Source organism: Globicephala melas, chromosome 12, assembly GCF_963455315.2.
Source record: "Globicephala melas chromosome 12, mGloMel1.2, whole genome shotgun sequence".
NCBI lineage: Eukaryota > Metazoa > Chordata > Mammalia > Artiodactyla > Delphinidae > Globicephala > Globicephala melas.
In genome coordinates this window covers 6,587,867-6,608,143 of record NC_083325.1, presented here as the reverse complement: position 1 = coordinate 6,608,143, position 20,277 = coordinate 6,587,867, and the positions used below count along the sequence as shown (strand labels likewise).

At 45.4% G+C, this 20,277-nt stretch overlaps 1 protein-coding gene across 5 annotated transcripts in view; it reads left to right on the top strand.

The window, feature by feature from the left end:
* Positions 1-20,277, top strand: part of NPAS2 (neuronal PAS domain protein 2) — a 345,032-nt gene that overhangs the window by 198,755 nt on the left and 126,000 nt on the right. The window contains exon 1 of one of the 5 annotated variants that reach the window (XM_030838786.2): positions 18,785-18,979. The exons of the other annotated variants lie outside the window; for them this stretch is intronic. Within the exon in view, the coding sequence (XP_030694646.1) occupies positions 18,801-18,979 (179 nt within the window). The 5' untranslated portion in view covers positions 18,785-18,800. Of the gene's footprint in view, positions 1-18,784; positions 18,980-20,277 lie in introns of those variants that run through there. 5 annotated transcript variants of the gene reach the window in all.

Below are 20,277 nucleotides of genomic sequence, written 5' to 3'. Positions count from 1 at the left end.
GTTTATTTGGATTTAAAGAACCCCTTCAGCTCTGTGGGCTGGTTTCCCTGTGCCGTAACTTGTTTGGTGGAACGAAGTAAGGCTGGCAAGATCGAGGTCTCAAGAAAACAAGGAATAGGAGTCAAATAACAAAAATCCACTCATCTGTTGTTGAGTGGCTCCTTTTCTCCACACACTGTGCATGGACCCTGGGCAAGGAAGGGGAGGAAAACCAGTAGAACCCAGAGCTTATTGACTGGTGGGGAGTGGGGGGGGGCATTAAACGGACAATCCCTAAAACCAACGTAGGGTATCGCATAGTGATGGAGAACTTGATCCAGTCTAAGGACAGGGAATGGCCTTTCTGAGGAAGTGACGTTTAAACCGAGACCTGAATGGAGCAGTGAAGCAGAGAGGGGGCGTTTCCAAGCAGAAAGAACAACATATATAGAGGCCTGGGGTGGGGGGAGACCGAAATGTGATTTATGGGGCGGTTAGAGTTACGAAGGGACCAGATTACCAACGGCCTGAGGGTGCTTCTTCACCATTCTGTCCTGAGTTTAATGGGGAAGTCATGAAAGTTTGTGTGTTTGAACTTTTTATTCTGAGTAATTTCAAACGTAGAGAAAAGTTGCAAACACCGTCCAGCTAGCTTTCTCAGAGCCTGCGCTAAGAATTCCTGCCAGTGTTTTATCACACCTGCCTTACTGTGCCCTCTACGTACATAGGACTGTTTTTTACTAAAGCATTTGGAGGTGAGTTGCTGATATGGTGCCGAAGGACACATTCCTCTGTGTCCATTGTACAATCATCCAAATAAGGCAATTAACATTGATACAGCAGTGCCCTCAGAGCCTCAGACCCCCGCTGAAATTTTGTAGGCTCTCCCACTCATGTCCCTGATGGTCTAGACTCCAGTCCAGGTTCCCATCCTGCATGTACTTGTCTCTTCCATCTGGGACAGTTCCTCAGTCTTCACTTGTTTTCTATGGCCTAGACGTTTTGGAAGATGACAGCTCGTTTACTTTCTAGAATGACCCTCCATTTGGGTTTGGCAGATGTGTCCTAATGGTCTGATTCAGATGATGTGTTTTTGGCAGGAAAACACTGAGTGATACAACACAGCAAAAGGCCAGGCCATCCATCAGCCCCATTACTAGTGACATTAACTTTGATCGCTCAATGAAGGCTGTGTTGCCAGGTTTCTCCACGGAACTCTTTCGTCCTTTTAACTAATAAGTATTAAAAGATATTTTGAGGCTAGCTAAACATACTGTTTCTTATGAAGTGTTTAGTATCCATTGGTTCTTAGGTTTAGTATCCATTGATGCTTCTTGCTTGACACAGTCATTACTAGGGCGGTTGCCAGGTGGTGAGTTTCAAATTCCTTCATCCCTTCTACATGTAGCAGTTGGCAGTCTACTTGGAGGAGGAGCTCTCCTTCTCCCTTATTCATTCATTTGTTCATTTGTTCGTTCGTTCATTCTTTGTGTCAGTAAGATTTCATGGATTCCTGCTTTATTCAATAAATTACAATTTGGATGTTCAGACTGCCCCTGGTTTGGTCAGTGAGAGCCCTCTCGAGCTGGTTTTGGACGTGTCCCCATCAGTCTTTGAGTGCGTCTTACTTTCTGACACAATGAGCTGTTCCAGGCCCACCCTGTCCTTTCCCTGCTCTGGTCCTGCAATCAGCCTGCTGCCCTTTAATGAGGAGCATCATACTGAAGGGCTCTGCGCTGGAGAGTGACCTGATCTGATGGGCATTTTTAAATATTACCGTGGCTGCCTTTGAGGGGTGCCATGAAGACACAGGCAAGAGAATCGGGGAGGCCACGGGGAGGCTGTTCGCTGTCGCTCAGTCCAGTGGCTCGGGCGAGATCGTGACATTGCAGATGGAAAGTGGGGACGGATTGAAGGAAGACTTTAAAGCTAGAACTGACAGGTGATGGTGGGATGTGGGGAGTGACCGAGGGGGAGAATGGAGGTGTCCTTTCCTGGAATAAGAAAAATGGGGCAGGGTAGGTCACGAGTTCCTGTTTGGGTCTGCGACCCTCGAGAGCTCTGCACATCCAGGCAGCCAGGGAAGGGGGCAGGTGGACACAGGAGCCTGGAACTCAGAAGAGAGACCTGGGCTGGAGCTGTGGACCCGAGACTCATGAGGTTTGGCCACATATATGAGGGCCTCATGGGCAGGCTTTGAATCAGGCCTTCCTGGCTGTAACAGCTTCTCCCTCACGCTTGCAAACTGCGTTGTCTTCTTTCTGCAGCTCTTGGCAAGGGCTTGGCATTTTCACAACAGAGTTCAAACCCGGGGGCCTGTTTCCTGAACTCACCTTTGATCCATTTAATCAAGAAGGAGGAGTGTAAACAGATTGCCTCCCTGCATTACTCATGACAACAGATAGAACTGCCATGTGACCCAGCAGTCCCACTACTGGGCATATACCCTGAGCAAACCATAATTCAAAAAGAGTCATGTACCACAATGTTCACTGCAGCGCTATTTACAATAGCCAGGACATGGAAGCAACCCAAGTGTCCATCGACAGATGAATGGATAAAGAAGATGTGGCAATATATACAGTGGAATATTGCTCAGCCATAAAAAGAAACGGAATTGAGTTATTTGTAGTGAAGTGGATGGACCTAGAGTCTGTCATACAGAGTGAAGTAACTCAGAAAGAGAAAAACAAATACCGTACGCTAACACATATATATGGAATCTAAAAAAAAAAAATGGTCGTGAAGAACCTAGGGGCAGGACGGGAATAAAGACACAGACCTACTAGAGCATGGACTTGAGGACACGGGGAGGGGGAAGGGGAAGCTGGGAGTGGCATGGACATATATACACTACCAAATGTAAAATAGATAGCTAGTGGGAAGCAGCCACATAGCACAGGGAGATCAGCTCGGTGCTTTGTGACCACCTAGAGGGGTGGGATAGGGAGGGTGGGAGGGAGGGAGATGCAAGAGGGAGGAGATATGGGAACATATGTATATGTATAACTGATTCACTTTGTTATAAAACAGAAACTAACACACCATTGTAAAGCAATTATACTCCAATAAAGACGTTTAAAAAAAAAAAAAGGAGGAGGATTGTAAACATTGCCTCCCTGCATTACTCGTGACAACCCGACCCCAGCAGACTGGGAAGACCTCAACAGTAATTGTCACACTCTGTGTGTTAGGGATTCTGTACTGAACTATACATGTGTTAAAATAGACGTGTGTGCACATACGTGTACATACATGTGTAATATGCAGTAACTCAAATGATTGCCGTCAAAAAACACATTTTCTCAAAATTAAGCTTGACGAGGGATTACTGGAAACAGAAAGTAGATAAAGAAGCCCTAATAAGAAGACTTATAATCATGGCTTTCCCACAGCCCATCAGAGGGTGAAAGGAAAATACTGGAAGCAGAACGCCTGCCAACCCCAGAAGGCCGGCGTCGGATCTGCGGCTACGTGGACGCTTAGCGCGCAAACACACAGCGGTTGTGTCACCCGAGACCCGCTCCTCAGACAAGCCGTGAGACGGGGCTCCGGCTTTCACGCGCTGAGTTCAGTCGTCGCAGGAGAGATGGATGTTGTTTGCTCTGGCATTTTTGCCAAAGCAAATGTTTACGGAGTGATTTTTGCCTCTAAATCAGAAACGGCCAGTTTTACTGATGGTCGTGGGGCCGCTTTTAACGCTGGCTTTTGTGTGAAAAGCAAAGTTGAGGACTTGCAGCGCCTCAAGTTAAATTTTATTTAAAAATCAAGGACTGGCATTAACTGTAGCTGGGAAGCTGGGAGGCCAACTGGAAAGCGAGTGCCGTGCCAGGGCTGGTGCCACGGCCAGACGGGGGTCCATGTAGAACACATGGTGGTGGAGGGGGTCCGGGATGCTGCAGCCCATGGCCCAACAACCCCTATCCCAGTGCTTCCTTATCGTGACCCTCCTGAATCCTTGGGAGACTAGGAAGGCGGGTTTCAGGTTTGGCTCAGAGATTTTACATTGTCCACAGGCATCCTTTTTTCAGCGAGTCGCAGTCACTGTTCCTGTTCATCACGCCTGAACTGTGTGTAGGTCTGCTTTCTACACATCGCCAGTTTGGCTGAAGGTCTGTGGGGAAGGATGTAGACGGCGCTCCGCTTACCCTTAATGAGAGCCTTCCTTTACAGGGGTCACCACGTACAGATCCCATTTTGTGCCCTCACGACCCGAGGAGAGGTAGCTGTCTGAGACCTGTGTGACTGTCTCCTTACACCGCCTTTTAGCGGCATTAGTCACAGCTGCTTGTCTCGAGCTGTTAGTGAAACGGTGTTGTTGGGTCACAAGGGAGAGAGCCCAGCCTTGGGATGGGAGTAGCGCCTGCTCGCCGCAACTGGAGAAAGCCCGCGACCAGCAGCAGCGAAGACCCAACGCAGCCAAAACTAAATAAATTAAAACAAACAAAAATCAATGGCATGTGAAGGACTTTAAATAGCTTTTCTGTCCTTCCTCCTGCAAGTCTAAACGCAGGAATGGGAAATTATGGACGCTAGGGTGTTGCATATTTAAATGCAGCTGGACCATTTTCATCCAACAGTGAGGAAACGCTTTTGGCGCACCTATTTTATATCTTTGCCATTTTGCCCATCCTTATGTGAGTCTCTTCCATCTGGGCGCTCTTATAGCTCCTACTAAGTATCTAATTCATACAGAACTCCCTAGGTTCCGCTTTGTAATGTGATCATTGCTGTACAGCTCTCTCTCGTAGACTCTACCCTCCCTGAAGGCACACTTTGGCCCTAAAGCACATCTTCATTTGTCACACTCCCTAACCTGAGCTGAACACAGCCCAGCACTGAGGAATTGCAAGAAATGAATGAATGAAAACATTTCTGCTGCATTAAGACTGGTCTTGTGAAAATGCTTTGCTGAGATGTTGTCAAGATGGGATGCGTATTGCACTTGAACTATCAGAAGCTAGTTGCTTAGTTGGGAATTTGGTTGACTTACATTATTATGATTTAGCATCATATTTCTTTGGAAGTTATAAATAATTCAGAGCACATGTGGGATTCCTTTTATCTTTTCTGCCTTGTTGATCTGTGGGTAGTTTTTTAAAATTAATTTTATTTATTTATTTTTGGCTGCATTGGGTCTTCGTTGCTGCGCACGGACTTTCTCTAGTGGTGGCAAGCAGGGGCTACTCTTTGTTGCGGTGTGCGGGCTTCTCGTTGCGGTGGCTTCTCTTGTTGTGGAGCGCGGGTTCTAGGCGTGTGGGCTTCAGTAGCTGTGGCACGCGGGCTCGGTAGTTGTGGCTCGTGGGTTTAGTTACTCTGTGGCATGTGGGATATTCCTGGACCAGGGATCGAACCCATGTCCCCGGCATTGGCAGGCGGATTCTCAACCACTGTGCCACGAGGGAAGTCCCTTGTGGGTAGTTATTGGGCGAATAAAATATGAAAAGAGGAACGAGGTCTTATCTGAATGTCAGCTCCACATTTTGTGGTTATTGTTGAGTAATTATCACGTTACCTTAAATCCTAGAGTCAGTGGTCCATCGAGATAAAACATTAGGAGTATATCTGAATTGCTCATAAACTTCCTTGATATTTTCCAAAATATTGTGATATAATAAGATTCTCTGCCTCTGAAGAAGATATAAATAAAACCTCTACAGCATCTGATGGTGATGAGTTGAGAATGAATTTCCCATATGACCAGCTAGCAGCTCCCTGGAATAAATAATTCCCTGGGAGCCCAGCTTTAGAACATAGGCCAAGCCATTTCTGAGGCAGAGGGAAAATGACATTGAAAAACGGTTGCCGAGTCATTTATATTGTTCATTCATCTACATAAGCAGAAAAACGTAGCATAGCACTGCTTTCTGCTGTAAAGAGACTGCTAAGTGTTTCAGGCAACTGTCAAGGCCCGTAAACGGGATTTACAGTGAAGGTAAAGAGCAGAAGTTCTCAAAGTTATTGATCTTGGGACCCCTTTACACTCTTAAAAACTGTTGAGCGTCCCCCAGTTTCTGTTTATGTGGCTTGTATCCATGCATATTTACCATCTTGGAAATTAAAACCGAGAAACATTTAAAATAATTTTTAATTCATTAAATAGTAGTGAACCTGAGAAAACCATAATTCAAAAAGAGTCATGTACCACAATGTTCACTGCAGCTCTGTTTACAATAGCCAGGACATGGAAGCAACCCAAGTGTCCGTCGACAGATGAATGGATAAAGAAGATGTGGCACATATATGCAATGGAATATTACTCAGCCATAAAAAGAAATGAAATTGAGTTATTTGTAATGAGGTGGATGAACCTAGAGACTGTCATACAGAATGAAGTCAGTCAGAAAGAGAAAAACAAATACCGTATGCTAACACATATATATGGAATCTAAAAACAAAAAAAATGGTTCTGAAGAACCTAGGGACAGGACATGAGTAAAGATGCAGATGTAGAGAATGGACTTGAGGACACAGGGAGGGGGAAGGGTAAGCTGGGATGAAGTGAGAGAGTGGCATGGACATATATACACTACCAAATGTAAAATAGATAGCTGGTGGGAAGCAGCCGCATAGCACAGGGAGATCAGCTCGGTGCTTTGTGTCCACCTAGAGGGGTGGGTAGGGAGGGTGGGAGGGAGACGCAAGAGGGAGGAGATATGGGGATGTATGTATATGTATAGCTGATTCACTTTGTTATACAGCAGAAACTAACACACCATTGTAAAGCAATTATACTCCAATAAAGATGTTAAAAAATAAATAGTGAAAAGCGCATTGCATTCTAACATAAAAATACTGTGTTTCCTCCAACAGTATAATTTAGCGAGAATGGTGGCATCGTTTGAATTTTTGCAAATCTTTTTATTGTCACCAGAAGGGAGGTGTCACCTGTTAACATCCTCTGAAAGACTCCACTGCACACTCTTGAGAAAATGAGATTGAAAACGACAAATAATGTCTATGTATTATTATAAAATAGTTTGGCTCTTCTGAAAAGGTCATGAGCACCCCAGGGGTCACTGGTCCACTCTTTGAAAACTGCTAATGTAGAGCAGTTAGTTGAACCAGGATATTCTTGAATGTAAGAACCCTGAACTCAACTAAAAATCCGTTCTCCGAGCCAAGGTGTTGACAGTCCCTGTGAGGAAGTGTGCTCTGCTGCCTGCCCAAGCTGGTGTGATCCTTGGGCCACCTTCAACCTTCCCTCTGTCCTGGGGACACAGTCTGGCCTCCTGTCTGCTTAGGTGGTGTGAAAGCTCTACTGACCTGCTCCTGTCCTCTGGGCAGCTCACGTGGTTCCCTGACCAGGGGTCACTGACATGTTCTACTCTGTACGACACCTCTGCTCAACTCGGGCCACCTGGTCACACAGACCACCACCATGACGCCGATTGAAATAAGAAGGTGAGCTCTTGAACAAACAGAACCCTAGTCAAAAACCCAACCCTTTGGCCTGTGTCAGAGAAGAATTTAGAAAAGGGGCAGTTCCAGGAGCTTGGTACTGTTCACTGAATCTTCAACCTCGTGCACAAGGTCATGCTTCCGCTTGACTTGGCAACCAAGGGCGCTCTGTATAGGAAGGACAACTGGCATTTGGGGAACAAGGATCTCCTGTTTGGACCAAGACTTTGTAAGTTTTAGAAGGCCGGAACCCGGAGCAATGCTGCAGAGGGAGACCTTGAGCTGACTCCACATAGACCTGTTGACCTTCCCAAGTGCTTGCCTAGACTCTGGCCCTGATAACTGCATATTCCTGCCTCTTTACCGACTTTGACTCCAGCCAGTGACCCAACCCCCAGCCTGACTCCCCAGTGTCCCCTCCACCCCCTCATCTGTGTTCACACTCAGCTCTTCCCCTTATGAATGGACTGTTTCTCTCCTCATTGCCTGGCATTGATCCCTGCTGTCTAAACACACAGGCAGCTGGAACGGAGCTGTGCCATCAGTCAGGGCTGGAAGATTGGACCTGGAGTGAGCAGCATGACAAAGGAGTTGAGGCCAGAAAGGATAAAAGAGAACAATCGATCAATGCAAAGGATTCCTGTCTACCTTCTGCTTTTCTCTTTGAATGCTCCTGACACAGTTTGTCATGAGTCACTTGTTTACTCTGTGATTTCATTCCCCTCCCTGGAAAAAGAAATACTAGGGAAGTAGAGCTGAGTACATTTTCCTCTTATCCAGCCCCCTTTCTGCTCTTTCCAGCAAAGCTTACCCCCATCCGCAGGCCCAGATATTTCCGTCAAGGAACCTCTACGTCCAGCAGCCTCAGAGTTAACCTGGCACGTTGAGATGAACACAGATGCTTGTGCTTTCTCTTTGAAAATCGTGTCTGAACCTGAACGCAGGATGATTAGGCTACTCACTTGCCAAATAGGACATATACCACAAAGTGTTCAGAATTATTACAGTGCCCCAAGGAAAGGCAAGAGGACACCTAGTAGTAGGGGTATCGTTTCTGTTCATGTGCATCCCATCATTCAGGCATATTTACTGAGTGCTGTGATGTGCCAGACATTGATATATCTGTAAACAAGACAAAGATTCTTGCTCTCATTGTACTTACATTCTAGACAGTAACAAGTCATCATCCATCTGATATTCTGGATGAAATAGATCTTTTCTCTAGATTCTCAGTGGTCACTTTGGTGGTTGTAGCTTCTGTACTGTTTCTTGTTTGCCTTGGGGGGAGATGTCCAGGGAGCTGAGTATGAGTGAGGAAAACAGAGCTTGTTCTCTTTGATGATATCAGGCACACTGTTCTAAAGGCAATAGCTTACAGATTAAGTTATTTTGTAACCAGCATGGTATCTGGTCACCTTACAACTAGTTGACTTTGAAATAGTTGCTCCAAATCCTCTGTTAGGAACACTGAAAAATAGCATACTCTGACCTAAAAAAGCAACTTTCTAGATGGTCAATATTTGTTTTCTGTGTGCTTGTAAAGAGTGTTCAGTCTCCCATTATTGGGTGCAATATTTCATGTATGTCCATTAGATCTCTGCCATTCAATGATGTTTTATATATACTAATTGTCGTATTGCCTGATATATCATTTATGAAATGAGATACGTCAAACATGTGAGTGTGATAGAAGAGCTGTCATCTTCTCCTTATAGTCCATTACTTTTTGCTTTATATATTTTGATGCTCTGTTGTTAGGTGCATACAAGTTTAGGGTTCTTTAATCTTCCAGGTGAATTGAAACTTATAATATTCTGTGACCCTCTCTTATTTCTAGTTGTGCTTATTGCCTTAAAGTCTCTCTGATATTAATAGAAGTACACCATATTTATTTTGTTAGTATTTAGCTGGGATTTGTTTTTTCTCCTTTCACTTTTTAGTTCTCTGTCCTTACATTTCAGAAATGTTCTGGTAAACAACATTTCCTGTTTTCTTAATAAGCAAGTCTGATGATCACTTTTTTAAACTGGAGAGAATAGTCCATATCTTTATTATGATTACTGAGATATTTTAATTAATTTATTTCTTAAGAACTCTTTTTTTAAAAAAAGTATTTATTTATTTATTTGGCTGCACCGGGTCTTAGTTGAGGCATGCGGGATCTTCGTTGCCGCGTGTGGGATCTTTGTTGCGGCGTGTGGGATCTAGTTCCCTGACCAGGGATCGAACCTGGGCCCCCTGCATTGGGAGTGTGGAGTCTTAGCTACTGGACCACCAGGGAAGTCCCTTCAATTTATTTTTAATCATTTTATAGTATACTTGATATTTGTCCCGCTCTTTCTGCTTCCTTTTTTCTCTTTTTCTTCCTCCTTTTGGATTTTTCTTTTTCACTTCATTACATTTTCCCCTCTAATTTGAATTTATAATGTCTGTGCCTCTGAGTTTAATGATTACTCTAGTATTTTAACATGAATACTTACCAGAGTTCAATATTAATAATATTTTTCTTCTTCCCACTGAACACAAGGACCTTAGAATGATTTATTACGTACATGCTGTTGTTATCCACCATTTTATTTCCATCTCTTTGCACCCTAAATGGGTCATTATTATTATTGTTATTATTAGTGTAAGGCACAATATCTTTTCCCGCCATTTCTTCTTGCCTCTTAGAACTCCCATCTGGGATAATTTCCCTTTATCTGAAGGATATCATTTAGAATTTAGTTTGGTGAGAGCTTGTTGGTGGAAACTCCTTTTTTTTCCTGCATCTGAAATCTCAATTTTATCTCAATTCTTGAAAGACATTTTTGTTGGGTAAACAACTCTAGAATGATGGTTATGTTCTCTCATCACATTGAAGTTAATATTTTCCTGTTATCTGGCCTCCACTGTTGTGCTTGCAAAGTCTGGCACCAATCCAGTTGTTGTTCCTTTTTAGGTGTTCAGTGTTTTCTCTGTCTGGCTTCACGTAAGATCACCTCTTTGGCTTTGATAGTCTGCAGTTTCATGGTGATTGTCTCTAGGAGTAGATACATTTTTATTTATTCCATTTAGGATCATTGGGCTTCCTGAATCTAAAGATTCATGTTTTTCATAAATTTTGGAAATTTTTCTTTTGAATATTTCCTGTTCACCATTCTCTCCAGTATCTCTTACTAGAACCAGTTTGACATGTATTAGATCTGTCTGGCAGACCTCATTGCCCTCTGTAGCTCTTAAATTACCTTTTCTGTTTTCCGTCTTTTTGTCTCTCTATTCTGCAGTCTAGATCATTTCTTCAAATCTGTCTTAAACTTTACTGATTCATGCTCCACCTGTGTCTCAACTTAATTTTAACCAGTCCATTGGGTAACTTAAATGATTATATTCTTATTCTTTCTTCCTTTGTCAGAATTTCAAAATGTTTTGTCTTCCTTTTTAGTAATTCCTTGTTCCTTGTTTTTATCTTCAGGCCTCTTGTTTATATCTTTATACATATTAAACATACTCATTTTATAGTTTAGGTGTGATCCCTCCAATACTTGGAATCTTTGCAAATCTGATTATGCTCTTTATTGTTTCTGCAGGTGTCCTTTTTCCTTGCACATTTTGTAAATTTTGACTGGGCTCATATCCCTTGGAACTTGATCTGTGAAAATTTTTTGAAGCTTGGGTTAAGGTTACTTTCCTCTACAGAGGATTTGGGTTTGTTCTGCTCTGCACCTGAGTCCTGTCAACCTGAAACCACTTAAATTCTCTTATAGATTTTCAAGTCACACAAGTGGAATTTGGGCCTGAAACCTATGTGAAGACCATCTTGTGATTATGACTGTTTGGAAGAGATGATTTTTCTCCTTGGGATTGAAAAATGCAAATTCCTTCCTGTCCCTTCTGTGTAATCCTTCTCATTCCCATCCACACTGATCATAGCCCTCCTTAGCTTTATGCAAGGGTCTCCTATTGGATTCCCAACACGGACAGGCTGTGTCTCTTTCCTTCTGCCTCATCCTACACAGTGTCATATCAAAGGTCAAGGTCACCAGGGTTCACCTCCTAGGAGAACCCAGCTTCAGCCTCATTTACTCCCAGGACCCCGACCTCCACTCTGTGTTTGGCCTGTACAGACTCCTGTTTTCTTATCAGCTCAGCAGTGATTTGGATATTCTTTTATTCTTTTATCCTTCATTTTTAGTTGACTTCAGCAGAGGGTTGTCCAAAGTATCTGGAATTAGAACCATGTACGGTTAATCCGCGTTCTCTACTGTGAAGGCCAAGGGTCGCCATCTTGTCTCTCGCAGATGCCTCTTCCATCCAGTTGCTCAACCGAAGGGTGGCGTGGACGGGCCCCGTCTTCTTCCACATCCTTGGTCCTTCAACACCCCCAGCCCAGCCATCACTCTAGTGAGAGGGGCTGTACGGATACCAGCAGACATGGATGTGGCAAAGGCTGATGCTGCAGACGTCTCCACGTGATGATTCCTGCAGGGGCTCGGTGCTTTCTTTTGTGCCTCTGAATTGAGCTGTGTGACCCTTAGTGGCACCTTGGACTTTGGAAGGGTCACGTCCTGTATCACTCAGGCCCAAGATCAATGACTCTTTGCTCTTCGTCACTGCTGTTCTGGCAGCCTCCTCCCAGGAGAGGCTAGTGTCCTGCCACACTGCCCCAGGCATCCTGTCACCCCTTTTCAGCACTCCGCCCCCCGGCTCTAAGGCAGGGGCTGGCATACAGCCTGCATCTCACTCACAGCCTGTTTTTGTAAATAAAGTTTTATTGGGACACAGCCATGCCCGTTTGTTTTGCACCGTAATGTCCCACCCACAAAATTGAAAATATTTACTATCTATCCCTTTACGGAAAGCATTTGCTGGCCCTGCTCTGAGGCCTCACTAGGCTACTCTCCCCTCCTTCAGCTCCTCCCTGGAGCATCCTGTATCCAGATGCCCCTTCTGCATTACCTGCACTCACAGCCCCACCAGCTCAAGCCTTGTTCCCCCGATGGCTCCCTCCTCTCCTAAGCCTGGTCCTCATTTGCCTTTGAAACACTAGAAATGCATCTCTGCTTGTTAAAAGACAGTGCGTGATGTGCCCTGAGAAACCCTCCCTTAATGAAGTTAGACTCTGATAGTTTTTGTGCTCCATCAGGAGCCTTCCTCCACCCTGGAATGGGTCTTCAATTTCAGACCTTTTGGGGAAGACAGCTATCTTGCCTCCATCTATTTACATATTCACGGCAAATACACGTTTCAAGCAGCAGACATAGTCTTGGAAATAAGACAACAACAAACATGTAAAACACTATTTTAGTGAAGTTAAATAGCACTTAATGGCATTAGAGAAGCTTTTCTTTTAAAGCAAAATCTTGAACAGTGGAGAATTAATTTATACCGAAAACAATGCCTGTTTTGCAGAAGAGGCTCATCTATAGCTGAAAGAACACAGGCCGTTGATGGCCTCATGGCCAGGAGCATGGACTGTGGAGCCAGACCGCTTGGTGGCAGTGCCACTAACTAGCTGGTGACCGTGGACAAGTCTCTTAGTCTTTCCGTGCCTCAGTTTCCTCATCTGGGTAAAGGGGTCAGAGGGCCACTAACATGATAAAATGAGATCAAATGTATTAAAGTACCTAGAACAGTACGTGGAACCTAGGAGGCCTTCACGTGTTAGCCACTATCATGTTATTTAATTTTTCTGACCTTGTGTTTCCTCATCTGTAAAATGGACATCACAATAACAAACTTCTGTTTTGAGGAGTAACCGTGATGGGTTCAAAGCACCAAAACAGGGCAAATAAATGGTAGACAGATACTATTTTTTCAGGTTTCATTGATATTGATAATTGTCCCATATCTCTTTTTCCCTGCTGAGGCTATCTGTAAGTTCCCTTTTTAAAAAAATGGATTCTAGAAACATCCTCAATATGGTGGGCCTTCAGTGACTGCTTTTGGCTTGTTCTGTGACTGAACACTGCATGAGAAGCCCAGAAAGGTGACTGTTACCTTTTCTACCAACTCTGTTTACCCAACACTCAGCCACCACCTCCAGGAAGCCATCCCAGATTTCTAAGCCCCACCACCTTGGCGCTTCTGTTACATCACACAATGACTTTATCTGTCTGCAGAGACAGAGACAGAATTATTTGTCTGCATATCTGTTGTGACTGGCAGACTATGTTCCAGTAGGTACCAAAGACCTGCTGGTTCTGTGCACAAAAAAAAAATTAACAAATAAACAGATGCCAATTAAAAGTTCTTTGAGAATACACAATGAATATACCTATCTTTAAGAACTGTTCAGTATGGCTCATTTTCTCAACACAATTTCAATCTTGCAAGAGTACTCTATAAATAGATGCCTTTTTTTCTACCTGGCTCCAAATTGCAGAGTTAATGGAAATACGCACACAAGATCACCAGTGATATACGCCAGTTCAGCCATGTTGTCTTTTAAGCTTCTGTGTTTTCTTCTATTCTTTACATTTTGTTCAAATGCCACTTCACTTATTAATGTCACCTCTAAATATTTTAGAATTCTGTTATTAAGTGTTTAATTTTATCATAATTCAACGGGGATTTGTTTGGTTTACACAATAAGCAGGGTTGCTGGACCCACGTCATGGAAGGTCTGAGTAAACTCATAATCCCAGTCACCACCCTTTATATAGGTGTTGTGTCTTCTCTGTTGCTCCTTGTTGGAACTTTCTACAGCTTTATGGAGCTTCAGAAGTGCTTAAGGACAGAAAGTAGCTTCACAGTTCAGTGAACCTGAAAAATGGGAGGGGCCTCTGGTTGCTTTTTATCAGAGGGCGGTTTTAAATATGTAATCAAGGCTTGATTGTCCAGCAAGTAGAGGAGAGCAGTGGAATAAAACCCGCACAGTGGCGTGTGACGAAGATTGATTACACTTGAACTTGCCATGTGCTGAGCACCCCACGTTGCCTCACCCAGGCTGGAGGCATGGTTTCTGCTTCAGCAGAGAAACTTGCAATTCTTATATAGCAATTACGATTTTAAGAGATAAAAATAAAGTAAGACATCAGTTTTCTGCAAGCTCTCTTACAACCCTGCAGTGTGGTAAAGGCAGGGAACGCCCAGAACCCTGGGGCTCTTCACCACAGGCTGGCTGCTAACCTAGAATTTCGGGTGCTCTAATACCAGGTTCCAGGCCACAGTCCCAGGCGGGGTGGATAGACTCTTGTGACCATGTGGTGGGCCTCCTGCTGGATAATTTGTCTGTCAAGTTTGTAGTTATTGAAACTGAGTTTGGAATCCTGGACATGTTGGCAGGTTGAAAAGAGTTCTTTTCATCATTTGTAGACTCAAAACCGTAAGCACGCATGGCATATACACACACACATGGGAATATTATGCAGCCATGAAAAGGAAGGAAATTCTGACACATGCTGCAACATGGATGAACCATGAAGACATTGTGCATTTTGAATTATGGTTTTCTCAGGGTATATGCCCAGTAGTGGGATTGCTGGGTCATATGGTAGGTCTATTTTTAGTTTTTTAAGGAACCTCCATACTGTTCTCCATAGTGGCTGTATTAATTTACATTCCCACCAACAGTGCAAGAGGGTTCCCTTTTCTCCACACCTCTCCAGCATTTATTGTAGATTTTTTGGTTATAGCCATTTTGACTGGTGTGAGGTGATACCTCATTGTAGCTTTGATTTGCATTTCTCTAACAATTAGTGATGTTGAGCATCTTTTCATGTGCTTCTTGGCCATCTGTATATCTTCTTTGGTGAAACGTCTATTTAGGTCTTCCACCCATTTTTTGATTACGTTGTTTGTTTTTTTGATATTGAGCTGCATGAGCTGTTTGTATATTTTGGAGATTGATCCTTTGTCCATTGCTTCATTTGCAAATGTTTTCTCCCATTCTCAGGGTTGTCTTTTCATCTTGTTTATGGTTTCCTTTGCTGTGCAAAAGCTTTTAAGTTTCATTAGGTCCCATTTGCTTACTTTTGTTTTTATTTTCATTACTCTAGGAGATGGGTCATAATTCAAAAAGTCACATGTACCCCAGTGTTCATTGCAGCACTATTTACAATAGCCAGGACATGGGAACAACCTAAGTGTCCATCGACAGATGAATGGATAAAGAAGATGTGGTACATATATATAATGGGATATTACTCAGCCATAAAAAGGAACGAAATTGGGTCATTTGTAGAGATGTGGATGGACCTAGAGTCTGTCATACAGAGTGAAGTAAGTCAGAAAGAGAAAAATATCGTATATTAATGCATATATGTGGAATCTAGAAAAAATGGTACAGGTGAGCCTATTTGCAGGACAGGAATAGAAACACAGAGGTAGAGAACGGACGTGTGGACACGGGGGTGGGAGGGGAGGGTGGGATGCATTGGGAGATTAGTTTTGACATAAATACAGTACTATGTGTAAAATAGCTAGCTAGTGGGAACCTGCTGCATAGCACAGGGAGCTCAGCTCGGTGCTCTGTGATGACCTAGATGGGTGGGATGGGGGGAGTGGGAGGGAGGCCCAAGAGGGAGGGGATATATGTATACACATAGCTGATTCACTTCATTGTACAGCAGAAACTTAACACAACATTGTAAAGCAATTATACTCCAAAAAAAAAAGACATTGTGCTGAGTGAAAGAAGCCAGGGTTAAAAGGACAGCATTGCACAATCCCACCTGTACAAGGTTCCTAAGGTTTGTCAGGTTCATAAAAACACGAAGTTCCATGGTGGCTGCCAGTGGCCGGCGGGGAGTTAGTGCTTAATGGCTACAGAGTTTCAGTTTGGGGTACTGGAAGAATTCCGGAGATGGATGGCGGTGATGGTTACACAACACTGTGACTGTGTACACTTAAAAAAGGCTAACATGGGAAATTGTATGTTATGTATATTTTACCGCAGTTGAAAAAGAAAAGCTTAAGAAGACACACACCCGACACTGGGGGATCACGCAGATGTGGGTTTGAAGCCTCATTACTTGGGCTCTCAGAAGGGTGAGAAGGGACAGCTCCTTTCCTGAGGCCGGACAGAATCAGACCTGTGTGGTCCCTGGAAGCGTACACTTGTTGAGACCTGAAAGCGTGGGCAGGGCTGTGTTCTGCTGGCTTTGTAGACCGGAGGTGATTTACTTTGGCATTTTTAACAAAGATTTAAAGCTTATGGAATTTGCCAGTCGGCCTGGTCTGAAGGCCCCGGTTAAGCAGCGTGTACTCTTGTACTTAAATACAGAACAATGGCAGACGGCATAAAAGCTTTCCCAGGGCTATTTTCCCCTTGAAGTAACACAAAGGAAGATGGATGAGGCAAAAAACACCCACATGGAATCAAACACTGCGGAAAGCAAATTTCAAACCACATGATGTTAGCACAGAAGGGAAACGGAGACAGGTGAAAACCGTGTGAAGTGCAGAGGGTTCGCAAGTGAGGGCTCTTAAGCTATTTTTAGCACCCACAATGCTATAAATCCTGTTTTTCCGTGACACTCCGGTGAATTGAATTATTTGCGTTTCTCTGCTTTCACCACACTAATTGTTGGGTTTGATGGAATCAGAGCAGGCCTGCCTGAGCGGCAGCTGACCTCAGACAGAGAGGCCTACTTTGGGGTCAGCTGGGCGTTGCTGGTTCGTTGATCTGGTCCTTGTAGTGACACGCTGGAGCCACAGATGCACTTTTCAGCATTTCTGCAGGGCAGACAGGACAATTGAAAGTTTTGCACCAAAGCTCGTGGCTGGTACCATTTTGGGGGGCCAGAATGAGCTGCGTGGAGAAATGTGTGGTCCCAGGCCGGCCCCTCGGGGCACGTCCGCTGCTCTGGACATGCGGTCAGCGGGTGTCGCTGCTGCGCTCCCTTCTGCTAGGCCCTCAGGGCACGTGAACTCAGGTGTTGGCCTCTTCCTTTGGACCTGGCTTTCTGAGGAGGCTGTGTGTCTGAATCTCTCGGGGGCCCGGCACTCTGTATCTTAGTGGCTCTCCGGCTTAGTTCTGCCGCCCAGGCAGATCTGGGAACCAACCACAGCCTTTATCAGTTCTCTTCCGTCAGTGGTAGCAAATAAAGAGCTTAAATGGGAAGCTGGTGCATGATGGGTGGAGAGGCTGGGAGGGAAGGGCGGTTACTAGGGGCGATGGGCCTGCGTGCTGGTGGCACAGCTCAGCTCTCTTAGGAAAGCCACACGGCGCTGGCATCCGTCTCCTCGGCCGTCTCACCTGTCTGGAACACACGGCCAGACAGGGCACAGGACCACCCCTGCTGAGCTCCTCAGGCCTTGGAGGTGGAGGAGGTCACCTGCCCTCCGGGGCTCAGGGAAGAAGTGCTGTGAAGGTGGGCAGAGAAGCTGATGGCAGAATAAAGAGGCTTGGCCTTCCAGGTGCACTTGACTTTGTACCCGGTCCCCCGTCAGGAGCCCCTCACCCCAAACATCACTCGTCACCATCATCTTGATGACCCTGAACCACCAGGCAGAGGGGACAGTTATGTTCACTTCACCCCGCGGAGGCAGACAGGGAGGTGCGAGATCGCTGTGGGAATTGCTACATCCAACATGGATAAAATAATAAGAGAACTTTCTGGACCAGTTTGGCTCTGAGAAAGGTTTGTTCTCCTACACAGCTGAGCCGCGTAAGGGCTGGCACATCTGAAATTCATCAGCCTCCCTGCCCCTGGGTGGGCTCTGCAGCCCCGCGCCTTCCCCGGGACTCTCATTTGAGAAGTGCAGGAACCGTCTCACTATTTCACAGGGCCCTGCATCCGCATTTTCCGACGCTTTTGCACTCTGTGGTCATCGCTCCAACCTCCAGCGGTGACTATGCCATGGGTCTTGGTTCAACACCCTTCCTGACATGTCTTAGGGAGTTCCATCGTCTTCCTAAGATGCAGCTTTACCTTCAGTTGGTGAACCCTCCTGATTTTACTCCAGCTTGTAAGAAGCGTACAGTACCAGAGACCAAGGGAAACAGATTTATCAAACAGGGCTGAAACACAGTGGAATACTCTTACAGCCTGGGGACTTCAGAATTTGTAAATTACCGGTGGTAGAGCTGAGCCCAGAACGCTGTGTGTTTGTGGACCCTCTGGACTCCGATGCTGATTGCAAAAAGTGGTGACGACTCGGAGTTACCCAGCGTCCGTGGAAGGTTCTTTGGCAGCAGCTGAGATGGGCGGCCGGCAACAGAGGACGGTCTCCAAGGACTGGGTCAGTGCACGTGGCCGTGCAGGGGTCAGTGGCCCCCGGGCTCCAGATGCCAAGGAAGGCTGCGCGGGGGGAAGAAAGGATCTAGAGGACTGTCCCAGGAGCTCTGCAAGGAGACGGGAGCAAGATATTTATGCCTAATCAAGACTTCTACGGGCCTAGAGGAGATGGCGTCCCCATAACAAAATAGGCATGCTTTGGAAACAGCTGAGAACCCAGGAAACGAGTGGCTCATCTTTCCAGCGTTGGGTGAAAACATGGGACAGATCCACAGCCATAAGCTAGGGGAAAACACCTACCTGAACAAAGAAACAAGAGAGAGATGTGGCTGCGTCATTTCTCCTTCAGAAGGATCACCTGGCTTGAGCCATCGGTGGAAATGTACATTAGGCTCAATAGAAATACACACCTTCAGTGATCTGCCAGCAGTATCCAGGTAACAGCCTTGCTTTGTTGCAAGAAATGTTTGCTAATGTTGTTGGTGTTGAGTTTGTCGATTCTCATTGATACCCAGCTCTAAGGGCGTGATCTTTACTTGTCTGAAGTTTATCCGAGTTCAAATAATATAACCTGGGTTTTAAATGCTCACCACTGAGTTTTTAAAAAGGTATTGTGGGGCTTCCCTGGTGGCGCAGTGGTTGAGAGTCCACCTGCCGATGCAGGGGACGTGGGTTCGTGCCCCGGTCCGGGAAGATCCCACATGCCGCGGAGCGGCTGGGCCCATGAGCCATGGCCAATGAGCCTGGGCGTCTGGAGCCTGTGCTCCGCAACGGGAGAGGTCACAGCAGTGAGAGGCCCGCGTACCGCTAAAAAAAAAAAAAAAAGGTATTGTGAATTTTTTAGAGGAAAATGCCCTCTAACCCTTTTCATGGAAGTCAGTAGAAAGTCTGGGGCACGTTTGGGTAGATAGGAATAATTTGCTTCTTTGATAATATTGAAATGCTCACGATGTTGTGGACCACATCTTACTTTACGTGATCTTAAAGTGAAGTTAAGTGAATTTCACCTCAATTTAAATAATCATCTGATCTGAGGGCTGTCTTTCTGTGTAGCCCTTGGACACATGAGAAGAAATGAGTAGAAGGGCCAGGAGGAGGGATGGGGGGACAGGAGGGATGGCGGGACGGTAGTATTCTGGCTCAGTAGGAAGAATTTTCTAATAAGTTCAACTAACAGGAACTAGAAGAGGCTGCCAGAGAAAGCCATGCGTGCCCTCTCCGTGGAGACGGACCCCTCACTGGCTGGGATGCTGTGGGTGGCATTCAGGCTCCAGAGCAGGGGTTCTCCATTAGCAGTGGTTCTGGGTGGATGGGAGTCACCTGGGGGCGTAAAGAGTCAGGCTGGGCCCACCCCAAGAGGTGCTAATGCCGTTGGTCTAGGACACAGCCTGGGATTCTGATCAAAGGCGCCCGGTGTCCATCTGCTTTAGGTGGAAGCAGGGGACACTTAGCATCCCTCCTGCCACCCATGCCTAGCGATCCTTGTGTACCTGCAGCTTCGTGCCACCAGGCGCTGCTTAGAAATGCAGGGTCTCAGCCCCGCCCCAGACCCACCCACTCAGAATCGCACTGTAACAAGATCCCAAGGTGATTGGTGTGTCCACTGGCGTTTGAAAAACACTGCTGTAGACCTTTATTTGTCAAACACTTTGAACGGTTTCTTCTCATTTTATCTTGTGAACCATTGCGAGTAGCCAGCAGGGCAGAGGCCACAGTCGCTATTGCCAGATCAGGT